This window comes from Lemur catta, chromosome 19 (assembly GCF_020740605.2).
Source record: "Lemur catta isolate mLemCat1 chromosome 19, mLemCat1.pri, whole genome shotgun sequence".
NCBI classification, from domain to species: Eukaryota; Metazoa; Chordata; class Mammalia; order Primates; family Lemuridae; genus Lemur; species Lemur catta.
Window position 1 is genome coordinate 31,638,566 of NC_059146.1, and position 16,152 is coordinate 31,654,717.

Sequence of the window (16,152 nt, forward strand, 5' to 3'; positions counted from 1 at the left end):
GAAAATAACCCTCCTCCTCTAGTATCCCCCCAGCATTCTAATGACAAAGCTTAACGTCATGCCAGCTAGGGAAAGAGGAACATTTATGGAGCCCAGTTCCAGTGCTGCAGAGCAGGCAATGGAGGATTTAGAGCTGAGGGGCAATAAACTGATGGTTGGCACAATGTTTTTAAATTCCTGGAATATATTAAAAATAAATAAAAGTGGGTCAGATGGAGAGCAAGGATGAAAATGTGTCATAAATCAAGGATTATGATTAATCCACTTTTGTCCACAGAATTTAAGAAATTTACCTGTAATATTCCTGGAAGAATACAAAAGAAACTGATAGCAGTGGTTGTACCTGTGGAAGCAAAGTAAGTGGCTGCAGGACTGGATATTAGAGATTTAATTTTGACTTTACTTTTTTGGTAATTTTTGAATTTTGTAATATGTACTTTCATTACCTAAACAAAAGATTTTTAAAAATATTATATTAATGTATTTGCAAAATACAACCCCCCAGATACTCTTTAATCCTACTGTTGGGAATCTACCCAATAGAAACAAAAGATGTAAGGTTTACTGCGTGATAGTTTCAGTTGAAAACGTAGAAACAACCTGAATGTCTATAATAAGGAATGGCTAAAAATACTGACATACATCCCATTCTAGAAATATTGTGAAGCTTTAAAAAGAATGATTTACATATTTATGTACTGACCCAGAAAGGCGTTCATGATTATCATGATTATTTGTTAACTGAAAAAAGCAAGTCACTGTGTAAGGTCACTATGGGGGTAAAACCTCCTCTATACACATGGAACAAACCTTTTCTGTGCACAGGTTGTTTAAGCACAAAGAAAGGAGCAATACACACATATTGGTTATCTCAGAGATTTGTGGGAGAGGAAGAGATTGTTATCATTTTATTTCTGCTATATTTCACTGATTTCAGTGAAAACATGTTATGTAATTTTAGAAAATTTATTCCCAATAGTGATTAACACAGTAACTCAGAAATAACATTAAAATAAGATAAAATTTTACCCTTTAAATACTTTCCATTTTCCCCACTTGAAAAAGAACATTTGATTTTCAGGGATTACTGAAATAAATCAATACTAATGAAACAGTATTTATCAACATTTTCCCCTAAAGAAAACATAGAAAATGTACATCTCCAAAAACACTTTCATGATGCTAGGCCAGGATGGGGAGGGAGGAGAGGAAACCTTACTGGCTTCTCACCAGTATTAAGTGTCTGATGTAAATTAAGTTGTAAGCCATGATTAAAAGCCTTTACATATTCATAAGGTTTCTTTCCAGAATGAATTCTCTGATGATGTGAGAAGCTTGAATGATAGCTAAAGGCTTTCCCACATTCCTTACATTCGTAGGGTTTCTCACCAGTATGAATTCTCTGGTGTTGAGTAAGGTGTGAATGAAGTCTAAAGGCCTTACCACATATCATACATTCATGAGGTTTCTCACCAGTATGAATTCTCTGATGTCTTTTGAGGTGTGAACACTGTCTAAAAGTCTTTCCACATTCCTTACACTCATAGGGTTTCTCACCAGTATGAACCCTCTGATGGAGAGTAAGTTGTAAGCTATCACAAAAAGCCTTCCCACATTCATTACATTCATAAGGTTTCTTGCCAGAATGAATTTTCTGATGGTGAGAAAAGCTTGAGTGATAGCTAAAGGCCTTTCCACATTCCCTACATTCATAGGGTTTCTCACCAGTATGAATTCTTTGATGTATGGTAAGATGAGAGCGATGCCTAAAAGTCTTCCCACATTCTTTACATTCATAGGGTTTCTCACCAGTATGGAGTCTCAGATGTTCAGTAAGTTGAAAGCCACGAATAAAAGCTTTCCCACATTGCTTACATTCATAAGGTTTTTCACCAGTGTGAAGTCTCTGATGTTGAGTAAGTTGTGATCGCTGTCTAAAAGCCTTCCCACATTCCTTACATTCATAAGGTTTCTCACCAGTGTGAATCCTCTGATGGAGAGTAAGTTCTGAGCCATAATGAAAGGCCTTCCCACATTCTTTACATTCATAGCGTTTTTCACCATTATGAATTCGTAGATGTTGTTTCAGTTGTGAGCAATGAATAAATGCCTTCCAACATTCCTTACATTCATTGCATTTGTCAGCATTTTGAATTCTCTGTTGTTTAATACGGAATGGTGTGTTAATTTCTGTGCATTCCATATATTCAGAAGGTTCTTTAGAATGAGTTCTTTTGTGGTGACTAAAGAATAAGTGGTAACTAATGTTTTTTCTACATTTTTTACATTCAGGGATTTTCTCTCTATGATAAAATTCTTGAGTGAGTAAAGTATGTTGGCTAAAAATGGGCATATTTTCATGACTGATCATAAATTTCCTGAAATAACCCTCCTGTTGTCCCTGTTGTTGCTCAAAGTGACATTTGCATTCCCAAATATCTCTGAAAATGGATCTCTCAGGACTATGGCTTTTCAATTGTTCCATGCTAATCCATTGGGATGATTCTGTTTCATAAACATCCCTTTTCGGAGATAACTTCTTGAGCTCATCTCTTGATGTTAAGTCTGAAAGATAAGAAATATATTTTAATTTCTGGTTTTGTGTTACAAGAGAAATAAAATATCTATGGTAGCAATGAGAAAACTGAAAATAATTCACATAAGAAATAAAAGGCTTGGAGAGCTCTTAAGAAAGGTAAAGTTAGCACCAGGAAATAAGAACTCTTGAGAGAAAGTGCAGAGTTAATTAGGGAAGTAAATCAGTTCAATGGTGCTGAAATTTTGATATGTCTCTGAATCCACTTGGGAGTATGTTGCAATTATGGATGTTTAAGAAATATTCTAGGCCAGGCGCGGTGGCTCACGCCTGTAATCCTAGCACTCTGGGAGGCCGAGGCGGGTGGATCGCTCGAGGTCAGGAGTTTGAGACCAGCCTGAGCAAGAGTGAGACCCCGTCTCTACTAAAAATAGAAAGAAATTATCCGGACAGCTAAAAATATATATAGAAAAAATTAGCCGGGCATGGTGGCGCATGCCTGTAGTCCCAGCTACTCGGGGGGGCTGAGGCAGTAGGATCGCTGAAGCCCAGGAGTTTGAGGTTGCTGTGAGCTAGGCTGACGCCACGGCACTCACTCTAGCCGGGCAACAGAGCGAGACTCTGTCTCCAAAAAAAAAAAAAAGAAAAGAAATAATCTAGATCAACTCAATCAGAACCTAAGAGAGTTGGTCTTAGAATGAGATCAACTTAATCAGAATCTGTATGTTTAACACTCTCTATCAGGCCAAAGCATTATGTGGCAGACTGTTAGTTGTTCCCAAATGTCTATTTTCCCCTTTCTTTATTTCAATTAAATCCATTGCTTTTAGTTGAGCATAAAGCTACCCAATGTAAACAATGTATTTCCCAAGCTCCTTTGCAGGTGGGTATGCTGTGTAATTGGGTTCTGCCTAAAGAAATACAGAGTATTATGTAGTATTTTCTGAGACCTTCCCTTAAGAGCCAGATGGCCCAAGCCTGTATCGCTTATTCTCCCTCTTCCTCAACAAAGCTGATGGCAATGTGGATTTGGTGTCATGTCTGTCACATCATGGTTTTGCAGAGCAGAGATATCCTTCCAGCTTGGACTTTAATGTAATAGAAAATTATACTTCTATCCCTGGGTCATAAATTTTATATTAAAAAAAGAAAAATAAATTTAAAATTAAATTAAATTAAACTTATATATAGTTTCAACCACCATTATTTTGGTTCTCTGTCACAAGCAGCCCAACCCTTACCCCATACTAATACAACTTCAAACAGAACTGGAATTTTAAAAATCCAACTCCTTACCATGAGAATATAAGGCCTCTGCTTACCAATAAGATTTCCCTTTTCTTCATTATGCTATAACCATATTAACCTTCTTTCAACAGCCAGGACATGGCAAAGCTTTTCCTATCTTAGAGCTTTTCACAGGCTATTCCATCTGCTAAGAATCTTTTTGACTAGATTTTTTTATATGGCTGGCTTCATTTCATCTAAGTCTCAGATTAGAAGTAACTTCCTCAAAATTGTATTCCAGATAATATTATCTGATTAAGTCCTTGCCTTAAGTACTATTGGAATGACATATTTATTATTCATCCTTTTAATGTTTATTTTCTTATCCCCAAAGATACTCAACGATAGAAAAACCATTATAAAAGCAACCTTGACACTATAATAAGCATCTCACAATCAGTTCCTGAATAAATAGATTAAATGATTAAAGAAATGGAGTTAAGATGAGAATAAAAAGAAATACAAAGTTAACAAACTGTTGAGAATCATAATCATTTAAAGTCCTTAAATTTATAATAACTACCAAACAGGTCTCCATGAGTCTACTCACTCTTACATCTACCACAGTGATTTTATATATAAACCACATACTTGGTTATCTATAGCAAACCACTCCAACTGAATGGCTTAAAACAGTAATAATCATTCATTATTGTTATCTTTCAGATCTGGGGACTAACTGACCTCAGCCAAGCAGGCATTCCTTACTTGGAGTTTCTCCAGTGGTAGTCACACAGTGATCAGGCTTAAGTCATTTCAGTAGCTTCCTCACTCATATGTCTGATGCCTGGCCTGAGCAGGAAAAGCTAGGGACCAGAACAACTGTGACTCCTGGGGCTGTCTGTCTTTATATGGTTTCTCTATATGATCTGTCCAGCATAGCTGTTTTAGGGTAATAGATACCCTTTCACCTGACAGCTCAAGGCTCCAAAAGCATGTGGAGAGATGCGAGGAGGGAGGAAGGGTAGGTGAGCAAATGCGAGGCAGTACTTTTATGACCTGGCCTCAGAAATTGCACAGTATCACTTCTGCCACATTCTATTTGTTAGAAGCAAGTCACTACGGGCAGTCCCATTTTCAAAGGAGAAAAGTTAGACTCTATTTTTTTGTGGGAGGACTCTCACAGAATTTGCAGAGGTTTGAAAACAACCATTACACTCGCACACATACATAAATGTACAGAGATAGAAACACAAACACAGACACACTTTCCTACATCAATTCCTTGCAGAAAACTTTTTTACTACGTGAACACATCTGTGAAACCACCACTTAATCAAGAAACAGAACATTACCAGAAACCCAGAAGCCCTCCTTAAGCCCCTTCCCAGTTATTACCCACCAATCAAAGGTAAGCACTATCCTGCCTTCTGATTTTGCCTGTTTCTGAATTTCAAATAAATGGAATCATATAGTATATATTATTAATAATACTTTTTTCTCCACCTTTTCATCTAATACTGTGTTTGTGAGGTTCATCGATAATATTACATATAGCAGTAGTTTATTCATTTTTATTACTTCATAGCAGCACTACTCTGAGCAGGTGGAAGTCTATGAGGTCAAAGCTATTTTCATACTAATCCTAAGACACTATTTGCCTTTTTCACTCATTCTCTCACCAGTGTGCAGGGGAGTTTCTGAGAGACTACTAGAAGTGTGATGACATCACATTCTGAAATCTAATGAAATGTGTGATTACGTATTTTTGTGTGTTCTAAAAGTTTCTAAAGTGAGTTTAGGGAATAAACGTGTACTTTCAGAGATTAGCTCATTTTGTTATAAGTACTTCTGTATTCTTAAGAACTATATTTACTTATACCTGCTTTTATCTATGTAACCTCATTATTGTCCTAGAAATTGTTATTTGGAAATCCTGAAGTTTTCCATGTACCTACATGGAAACAAAAGGAGAAATACTTTATTTTAGAAGAATATTTTGTTATAAAATAGAAAATATGTATTTCTTATACTTAAAATGGATATTGGCTTTTTTGAGATTAATTTTATTACAAAATAAACTTTTTTTATAAAAAGTCAATGAGTATAAAGTCTCAGTTATGCAAGGTGAGTTCTAGAGATCTGCTGTACAACACTGTGCCCAATTAACAACACTGTATCATACATCTAAAAATCTGCTAAAAAGGTAGATCTCATGTTAAGTATTTGCACCACAATAAATTTTTAAAGTGTTTACATATTTAATAAATATTAATTATAGCATCCATAGTTAAATGTCTCATTATTTGTTTTTTCCCCCAATTTATTGAGGAAAAATTGACAATTAAAAGTATACATATTTAAAGTGTACAAGTCGATGATTTAGTATATATTGTGAAATAATGATCACAATCAAGCTAATTAGCATAGTCATCACTTCACATAGGTACCATTTTCTTTCTTTTTTTTGTGGCAAGAACACTTAACATCTACCCTTTTAGCAAATTTCAAGTACACAATATAGTACTGTCAGCTACAGTTACCATGTAGTACACTAGATCTCCAGAACTCACTCACCTTGCATAACTGAAACTTTATACTCCCTAACCAACGTCTCCCCATTTCCCCCAACCCCAGTCCCTGACAACTACCTTCTATTCCCTTCTTCTGTGAGTTTGACTGTTTTTGGATGTTGGCTTGTAAAAAGAAGAGAAGACTTTCTTTCTCAACCCACAGTTGTACAGTCTACAACTAAAGATGCTGAAAAAAAGATAAACGGACATATCAGAGAGTCCTCTGATTCATAGAAGGAAGGAATCTACTCCAAACACACTGGGCAATAAGAAATAAACACATGACAAAAGCTACTATCCCTTGGTTTTATAGATGTTTATAATTTATCCTATTATGTCTTATCCAACAGGACTTTTTCAAATAGTATTATGATGCTAGGTAAGTTGTAGCATCATTTTGAGACCAATCATTCAGAGTTTAAAGAAAAAGGAATTAAATGTTTTAAATAGACATAACAAGGTCTTTAAAAGCCAAAGTTTTGTTACAACTATTGAAACTAAAAAGCCACTTTATCATATTACCGTAAAAACACCGACTGGAAAAATGCACACAATAGTTAAGAGTGTAGAGGAAAAATAAAATCTCAGGACCCCCAAAACTCATAATGCCAAAAGGGAGACCCAGCCTGAGAACTGAATCACGCAGCACTACTATGCTCTTCCCAGTAAAAACCAATGAAATTAGAAAATGGGCAAAAGAGATGAACAGACATTTCACTGAAAAGAATATACAGACGGCAAACAAACACATGAAAAGATGTTCAATATCACTTGCCAATAAGGAAATTCAAATTAAAACCACAATGAGATATCATCATCACCCACCTATCAGAATGGCTAAAATAAAAAATAGCTATGACACCAAAAGCTGACTAGGATTCAGAGAAACTGGTGGTGGAAATGTAAAACAGCACAACCTTTGTGGACAATGGTTTGGCAGTCCCTTTCAAAACTGAAATGGACTTTCCATACCACCCAGCAATTATATTCTTGAGCATTTATCATAGACAAATGAAGACATATTAATATTTTCTTGTATAAACTTTCACATGACTATAAGAAACAAACACACCTACATATGTACACACGTATGTGTACGAAATAGAAGGAAAAAAAGCCAGTCTCAAAGTACTGCAGGATTCCATTTCTGTAACATTCATGAAATTATATAATTATATAGATGGAGAACAGAATAGTGATTGCCAAGGGTTAAGAAAAAGGAATTGGGTGTAGCTATAAAGAGGTAACAGGAGAGAGTCTTGCAGTGATGGTACTATTGAGTATTTTGACTACTGTGGTGGCACAAGGCTACACGTGGTAAAACTGCATAGAGCTATACACATATATACACACATGAATGAGTACGTGCATAAATAGTGAAATCTGAATAAGTTCTATGTCATTTTTTTTGTATCATATTGTACTATAGTTGTGTAAGGTATCAACATTGGGGGAGGCTAGAGGAAGGGTACACAGGATTTCCTGGTATATTTCTTTGCAAACTCCTGTGAATCTATAATTACTTCAAAATAAAAAGGTTTTTGTTTTTGTTTTTAAATCACTGCACCGGAGCCGGGCACAGTGGCTCACGCCTGTAATCCTAGCACTCTGGGAGGGTGAGGCAGCAGGATAGCTTGGGGTCAGGAGTTCGAGACCAGCCTGAGCAAGAGTGAGACCCCGTCTCTACTAAAAATAGAAAGAAATTATATGGACAACTAAAAATATATATATATAAAATTAGCCAGGCTTGGTGGCGCATGCCTGTAGTCCCAGCTACTCGGGAAGCTGAGGTAGGAGGATCGCTTGAGCCGAGGAGTTTGAGGTTGCTGTGATCTAGGCTGACGCCATGGCACTCTAGCCCAGGCAACAGAGTGAGACTCTGTCTCAAAAAATAAATAAATAAATAAATAAATAATAAAAATCACTGCACCCATGCCAAAAGGATGTCCTGGCCAGGCATCAAAAATTGGGAAAGGATTGTTATCTTTACATTAAAACACATGGGAGAGTATGTGTCATTTTTCCATGATTTCCCTCTACCAGTTTTCTAGGACAGCCATTAACAAGGTACCAAAAACTGGGTAGCTTAAAACAACATAAATATATTCTCTCACAGTTCTGTAGCACTATAATGAATCACAAACATCATTAAAGACCTCCAACCTATACAATGGACCTGCTCTAGGCCTCTAGCTCTTCAAACTTTCCTGGCTGACTTCCTTCCTTCTCAATCATCTCAACTTCTTCAATGTAATCAGATATCGTTTTCTTAAACTTTCCCAATTTCTAACTAACCCTAACTTTTTCCTAAGTATTCTAGTAGAACACCTATTCATATGTTTTGTTTTGTTTTGTTTTGTTTTTTGAGACAGAGTCTCACTCTGTAGCCTGGGCTAGAGTGCCGTGGTATCCTCCTAGCTCACAGCAACCTCAAACTCCTGGGCTCAAGCAATCCTACTGCCTCAGCCTCCCGAGTAGCTGGGACTACAGGCATGCGCCACCATGCCTGGCTAATTTTTTCTATATATTTTTAGTTGGCCAGATAATTTCTTTCTATTTTTAGTAGAGACGGGGTCTCGCTCTTGCTCAGGCTGGTCTCGAACTCCTGAGCTCAAACAATCCACCCGCCTCGGCCTCCCAAGTGCTAGGATTACAGGCATGACATATGTTCTTGATCTCCTACTAGATTGAAAATATCTTCATAACATCTTACAAATGTATTCTCATCACCTAGCAAAGCAATCTGTATGAATCTTTTAAAAAATTAATAGACAGTGATTGTGTCCTTTGATACACAGAAGTTTTTAGGTTTGATATAGTCCCATTTGTCTATTTTTGCTTTTGCTGCCTGTGCTTTTGGTGTCATACCCAATAAATCATTGCCAAATCCAATGTCGTGGAGCTTTTTCCCAATATTTTCTTCTAAGAATTTTTATAATTTTAGCTCTTACATTTAGGTCTTTGATCCATTCTGAGTTAATTTTTTGTGTAAGGTGTAAGATAAGGGTCCAACTTTATTCTTTTGCATGTGGATATCCAGTTTTCCCCCTTGAAGTCTAGGAACCCTTATCTAAAATCATTTGATTAAATACGCAAAGGTTTGTTTCTGGGCCCTTTATTCTGTTCATTAGTGTATATGTCTTTATGCCAGTACCATACTGTTTGATTACTGTAGCTTTGTAAAAAGTTTTGAAATTAGGTTTTCTCTAATTATTCTGTCTAAAATAACCTTGCCAAACCAACATTCTAACCAGCTGGCCTACTCTTTGCAGGAGCTTCCTGCTTCCTGATTATAGCTCACTCACCTGGGTACCATCTTCCCGTCTCTTCCCTCACAACCATCCAGGGCTCCTTCCCTTGCTCCAATGAGGAGATTACAGCTGGCTTAGAAATAGAAAGTCCTGGTTATAAGAAAAGAAAGTGAGTTGGGATGGGAATGAAAGTACCCAAATACAGTGATTCAGAATTGATTAAAATAGAAACAAACCATAGGTCAAAATGGTACTTGATAAGGGATACAGAGGAAAGAACAGAGAAGGTATGAAATACTCAAATTCAGATGAATTCAGGATCATATGAAACAAAGAAAACAAATATTATTTAAAATATAAAATATTTTTATAATGTTTTAAAATATTACTTAAATTTACATAAGCTTTTTCTATTCTTATTTTGCTATGAGGAAAAAAAGAAGCTTTTTGAGATATTTATTCCCACTTTTTAATGCTAAATGTTTAAAGTTCTTATAATGTAACTTCCAAATACAAATTGTTTAAAAGAGAACGTTTGTTACACAGGAAATGGAATAGTGCTCATTTGAATTAAGAATAATAAATGACTTTTCTTGATCCAGCCTATCACTACATTAATTGGGAAAGCAAAAATCTTCACTCCTGGAAGCCATGTGTTTAGTTTTAATCTATGCTACCACACTGACATGTTTATTACAGTGACAGTGAAAGGAAAGACAAAGCTTGGTTTCTTTCACAAAGTTATGCTTTAATGTTGCAGAATTCCATTTCTGCCCCTTAAACATCAAGGATGACAGTCATCACAAGAAAGGATAGGGAGGGCAGGAGAGTGAGGGAAAGAAAAGAAAAAAAAAAGGACCAGAAGAACATGTAAGAATGGGGAAAATGAAAGTGCACCTCCATCTAGCTGTGCTCATTTCTTCACAAAGAGAAAATTCATCTGGTTATTTGAAAGCTAGCCCTAAAATTCATAGGAGAGAAAGAAAAAATTCCAAGAAGTAGATTCTGATTTGTTAGAGGTATCCTAAATTCTTAGGTTCTGAATTGTTAGATAACTTTACCAAGTGAAACCAAGTTGCTATAGTTCTCCAACATCACATCCTTGTACAAATTCTTCTGTGCAGGGTTCAGGCACTCCCATTCCTCCTGAGAGACATCTATAGCCACATCTCTGAACATCACCAACTCCTAAAATGACAAATCACAGTACTACTTTTGAAATTATAAGAAACATTTTTAAAAAGGGAACAGGTGCTAAAAGAAGTCATTATAAGAAAGGGTGGGTATATAGGCTAAGCCTGTCACATTGGTCAAAAAGAAATTTATTACAACTGAAGCAGAGTGCCCACAGGTTCCTAAACAATTCAGTTTCTACAGACACATCCTCTTGTGTAGGGAAGGAAATTCCTGTTAATCATCTAGAAATTAAAAAATAAGGCCGGGCGCGGTGGCTCACGCCTATAATCCTAGCCCTCCGGGAGGCCGAGGTGGGAGGATTGCTCGAGGTCAGGAGTTCGAGACCAGCCTGAGCAAGAGCAAGACCCTGTCTCTACTAAAAAATAGAAAGAAATTATCTGGACAACTAAAAATATATAGAAAAAATTAGCCAGGCATGGTGGCGCATGCCTGTCATCCCAGCTACTCGGGAGGCTGAGGCAGGAGGATAGCTAGAGCCCAGGAGTTTGAGGTTGCTGTGAGCTAGGCTGACATCACGGCACTCTCACCTGGGCAACAGAGCAAGACTCTGTCTCCAAAAAAAAAAAAAAACAGTGGAGGCTCCCAATTATATTAAATTGAGGAAACATTTTAGTCTTTCCAGAATGTATTATAAAAATCTCCACTTTGAGAAAGAGGACTTGAAGATTTTTTTTCATCATTATAACTATTATGACATAGGTATTTTTAGTTTTTATGCAAATTCTTTAGGAAATATCTGGTAAAAAGGCATGATGGCTCATGCTTATAATCCTAGTACTTTGGGAGGCCAAGGCAGGAGGACTGCTTGAGGCTAGGAGTTCAAGACTAGGCTGGGCAACATAGCGAGACCTTGTCTTTACAAAAAGTTAAAAAAAATTAGCCAGATGTGGTGGTGTGCATCTGTAGTCCCAGCTACTTGGGTGGCTGAGGCAGGAGGCTCACTTGAGCCCAAGAGTTTGAGGCTGCAGTGAGCTATCATCGGGCTACTGCACTCCAGCCTGGGCAACAGATCAAGACCCTGACTCAAAAAAAAAAAATTGCTACAGACTATATTTTCCACAGATAGATACAGCAGTATCTCTAATCCTATATATTCCTCTTCAGTGTAACCTTGACATGCCCGCTTCTAATTGGTGCAGGGGTCTGTGCCCCCTTCTCTTGAAACTGAGAGGACATTTGTGACTTACTCAACCTATAGAGTACAGCAAAAAGTGATTATGTGACTTACGAGGCTAGATCACAATATGTTTCATACCTCTGCTTCACTTTCTTAGGATGCTCATTATTGTAATCCAGCCACCACGTGCCTAGGAAGCCTTAGCAGCCCATGGCATAGCTCATGAGGAAAGAAACCAAGGCTTCCCAAACAACTGCCAGCAATAGCATGCAAGCCATGTGAGGGAACTATCTTGAAAATGGGTCATCTAGCACACAATCAAGCCATTTCAGCTAATACCACATGGAACAGAGGTGAGCTGTCCCTACTAATCCCTGCTCAGATTGCAGATTTGTAAGCCAAACCACGATTGTTTTTGCTTTAATCTATTAAATTTTGGGGTAGTTTTTTTTCTGTTGGTGGCATAACATTTGATCTTATTAATATAATAAGAGATTCAATCATTCTCTTAAACGTGAATCTCTGGAGTAGACAAAATCGTGAAAGTCTTTCCTAAGGTACATATTCCATTGTTTTTCAATTACACCTGAGAGATCTTAACTGTTTTCAGCCACCACCTCTCCCTGTACCTGAGTTTCTAAGTTAGAGAACACTGATGTAGAATAATCCAGACTCATACAGAGATGACCTAAGTCTAAGATACTCTGTTCAATCTAAAACTGGAGTTTGTAATTGGTGATCATCTATTTTCTGGCAAGATCTTCAATTTTTCTATGCAAGTACCAATCATATCTCCATCTAATCCTAAAGCCTCACAAAGCAAAAAGTCTCTGGTGAGATCTCCCAACACCAATTCCTACCATATCTAATTAGAAAACCCAAAACTGAATTTGTCCATCCTTTTATTAGTGTTTCTGAATCACTTAGTTGTCTGATTTATAGATCAGAGAGTTGGGTTTTTGTGATTCAATCTGAAAGTCTTTTTCTTTTAATACATGAGTTAAAGGCCATATGCATTTATTGATAAGACATACTTGCTCTCTGGTCTTAGTTTTATCGTGTAATTATTTTGTTAATTCTCTCTTGCTTACTCACTCATTCCATATGTATCTCTGTGTGTGTGTCTTAAGTCTTACACTATATAAATTATTTTCTGACTCTCTTACTACAGGATAAGCTCCACATGTGAAGATTTGTGTGTATGTAATTTTTTCCCCACTGATTTATTCCTAGAAGAATCGCTGCCACATAGCGAGTACTCAATAAATTATTTGTTAAGTCACCTCATCAAACCAAAGTTCTGACAAGAGAAACACTAATATTTTCCTCAAAAAAATACTATTTCTATTCGCTCCTTATTCCTGGTAGGAGATTCAGCATAAAGGAGATGAAGAATGATGTCAACAAGTATATGAACACTGGCTGGAGAGGAGAGGAGCAAAAAACAAAGGCCCTGTATTTCTGGCACTACCACTTAATCACTCATTAAAAAGTCATTTTATAATTCTCAGGCAGATAATAATGTCAAGGTAAAGAATGTAAATATTCATATGCCCTATAGAAAAAAAAAAGGAACTACATCGATTAGGAACAAGAAAATACCAACTTACATGGGCCATGGCTTATTTTAGAATTGAACTTATTAATTAATCCTCTTCTTGGTTCCTCTGTAGGAGAAACTCAGTCCAAAGAAGATGTTGCTGGGTGAGGGAGAAGGAGGGTAAAAGAAAAGAGAGGTGGTGATTGCCTCTGAGCTCCAAAAATGTTCATTTAGAGTGACATTTTTCTTTCTCCTTAATGTCTCCTACTCCCAATCCCCATACACACATATATAAATGATTAGAAGGGATTTGGACAAATCACAGCTTTACTCAAAACCATGAGGGAACCCAGCTATAGCAGAATGGACTCAAGAAAAACAGGGCTCAGGATCTTCAGGAGAAGGGATTTAGTTAGGCCAGCCCAATGTTCCAACACTATGATGAAACGGACCTGATCGAGCTGCTCATTAACTGGCCCTGAGCAAATTCTCACTGAATTAAGAGGAAAAAGGAAAGGAAATGGACATTATGCGAAGAAAAGATAAGGGAAATAGAAAACAGACCCCCAAAGATCCAATATATGTGTAACAGGAATTTCAAAAATAGAGGCTAAAACAACACAGATGGAAGAGAATAAATAGAACAAAAATTTTCAGACCAAAATAAATTCTTGAGTCTTTAGTTTGAAGTGCAGTACTGTAAGAATTAAAGAAGAATCTCACTTGCAAGCGTCCTGGGGAATCTTCCTAAGTTTGTCCTTGAATACAGACAAAAAGACCTAATTATCTTTTAATAAGGAATTACAAAACAATGCATATCCTGGCCTAATCTTTGAAAAAAAAATCAAAACACTGAAGTATGTAAGCATACCATATATACATATGGCTTTTTCTGAGGCTGTGTGACGATGATAAATGTGGGGTGGGACAGTGTGATTTTGGCTTTGTGTTGGTGCGTAAATCTACAGCTGACTACTTCGAGAGTATCCCTAATGCCTGATCGTGTGAGCCTGAGTATAACTGTTTGTGTAAATGTGCTTTTCTTTCATATAAGTGACTCTTACACAAATAGCCACCCACAATCATGGTCATAGTCACATACAAACTCCATTCGCACAAATGGTCACGCTCATAATCACACTGTCACAAAAGCACAAGCACGTACCCAGTCGCAGTCACACACACTGAGCCCAAAGATAAACTCTAGTCTCCCTCCCGCGCTCACTGCTCTCAGAGGCCTCAAACTACAGACATTCCTCTTCCACGGCCCTAGAGATCCAGGATACCTCACCTTCAGCATCCTCAGGAAAGTCTCTGGTCCAAGTTCTGATTCGGATTACAGGCGAGCCATACGCCCATCCCTGCCTTCTCAACAGGTCCCGGGACGCCCTCACCTGCCCCTACCGCCAAACCATTCCACCGCTGCTCCACCGGAAGTAGCTTTGGACCGCGGTGTCCTCTGGGAAATGTAGTCCGAGGGGGGAGGGAAAGGCTGTGAGTTCCGCCTGGTTAAATCTTCCGTCAGGCTCCGGCCTGCACTTGCGCAGTTTCACTCAGGACTGGCGTGACGGCAACAACTTGCCTGAGTTCGTTTCTTGATTTCTATGAGGACGGATTTTGGGACTAGCACAGTGGCTGTCCCTATCCCATCAAAGGGGTGGTCGCGTGCGGTGACTTAAGAGAATTGTTGTTGGCTGGTGCGGAGGGATCTGGCCTCCAGCTGTGAGGTTGCGGTGGGAGGTGTGTTTTGTTGTGGAACTGCACTTGTCCAAAGGTGACTCCCGCCAAGAGGAAGAGGGTGTATGTGAAACCGACTGTGACGGTGTCATTTGTAAGGAGGTTTGCGTATGAAACGGTTTTGAGAAAGTTTGAGGGAGTGGCTGGGCCATATGCCCGCGTGGGTTCATGCGGTGAATTTGGCCACTCGTGCAGTGATTGTGAAGTGATGTGTGATGTGGCCGTTTGAAACTGTGTGATTACGCATGTTTACGGAGAGCGACGGCACACACACAGGGACTTTGTAACAGGCTCAGCAACACAGATTTCTATTTACCAAGACCAACCTGGCTACAGCTATTGTTGAATCTTGTCAGTGGTGGAGACCAACACTCGTTCCCCCATATGGCACCACTCCCTGGCGGCAGATTGATTACATTTGACTGCTTCCATCATGGAAGCGGCAGCATTTTTTTCTTACTGGAATATACACTCTGGATATGGATTTGTCTTCCTTACATGAAATGCTTCTGCCACAACTACCATCCAGATCCTTCAAACATGAAGATTTGGGTTACCCCACCAGGTAAAGAATCCCAACCAGCTGAGGTGCTTGCTGAGGGCAAAGGAAATATAAAATGGGTAATGGCTTTTATCATTAATAGGAAGTTTTAAAAAGTTTAAAATGAGTAGTGGAAAATGTAGTTATAAATGCCAGCTATAACCAGGTGACCAGTTACAGAAAGGACTGTAATTGTCATGGGTATTTCTTCCTTATTTTGTGTTGTGTGTGTGTAGCAAAGCTTTGTTTTCTTCCCTTTCTTATTTCTTTATCATGTAGCATAAGGTGTACTGACTTTATATCATAGTATTTAAATATTGTTAACTTCACATCATAATTATTAAGTTATAGGATATATCAAGAAGGGTAAACATCATCTAGACTTTGCATCCTCTTCTGGGGAAGGGGTTAATATATTTTTGGTTGCACACAG

At 37.9% G+C, this 16,152-nt stretch overlaps 1 protein-coding gene across 4 annotated transcripts; it reads right to left on the reverse strand.

Annotated features, from left to right (window-relative positions):
• Positions 1-1,122: 1,122 nt before the first annotated feature.
• On the reverse strand, positions 1,123-14,860 carry ZNF461 (zinc finger protein 461). 4 transcript variants are annotated; one of them, XM_045532224.1, is made up of 5 exons: positions 14,733-14,860; positions 13,512-13,601; positions 10,649-10,775; positions 9,642-9,737; positions 1,123-2,565 (listed from the first exon to the last, which is right to left on the reverse strand). In XM_045532224.1, the coding sequence occupies exons 2-5, from the start codon at positions 13,518-13,520 to the stop codon at positions 1,175-1,177; spliced, it is 1,623 nt and encodes a 540-aa protein (XP_045388180.1). In that variant the 5' UTR covers positions 13,521-13,601; positions 14,733-14,860; the 3' UTR covers positions 1,123-1,174. The 4 variants fall into 4 exon arrangements, with proteins under 4 accessions (XP_045388180.1, XP_045388181.1, XP_045388182.1 ...); XM_045532225.1 differs by lacking the exon at positions 13,512-13,601; XM_045532226.1 differs by lacking the exons at positions 10,649-10,775; positions 13,512-13,601; positions 14,733-14,860 and adding an exon at positions 5,646-5,717 and having other exon boundaries at positions 9,642-9,729.
• Between the last annotated feature and the right edge of the window lie 1,292 nt (positions 14,861-16,152).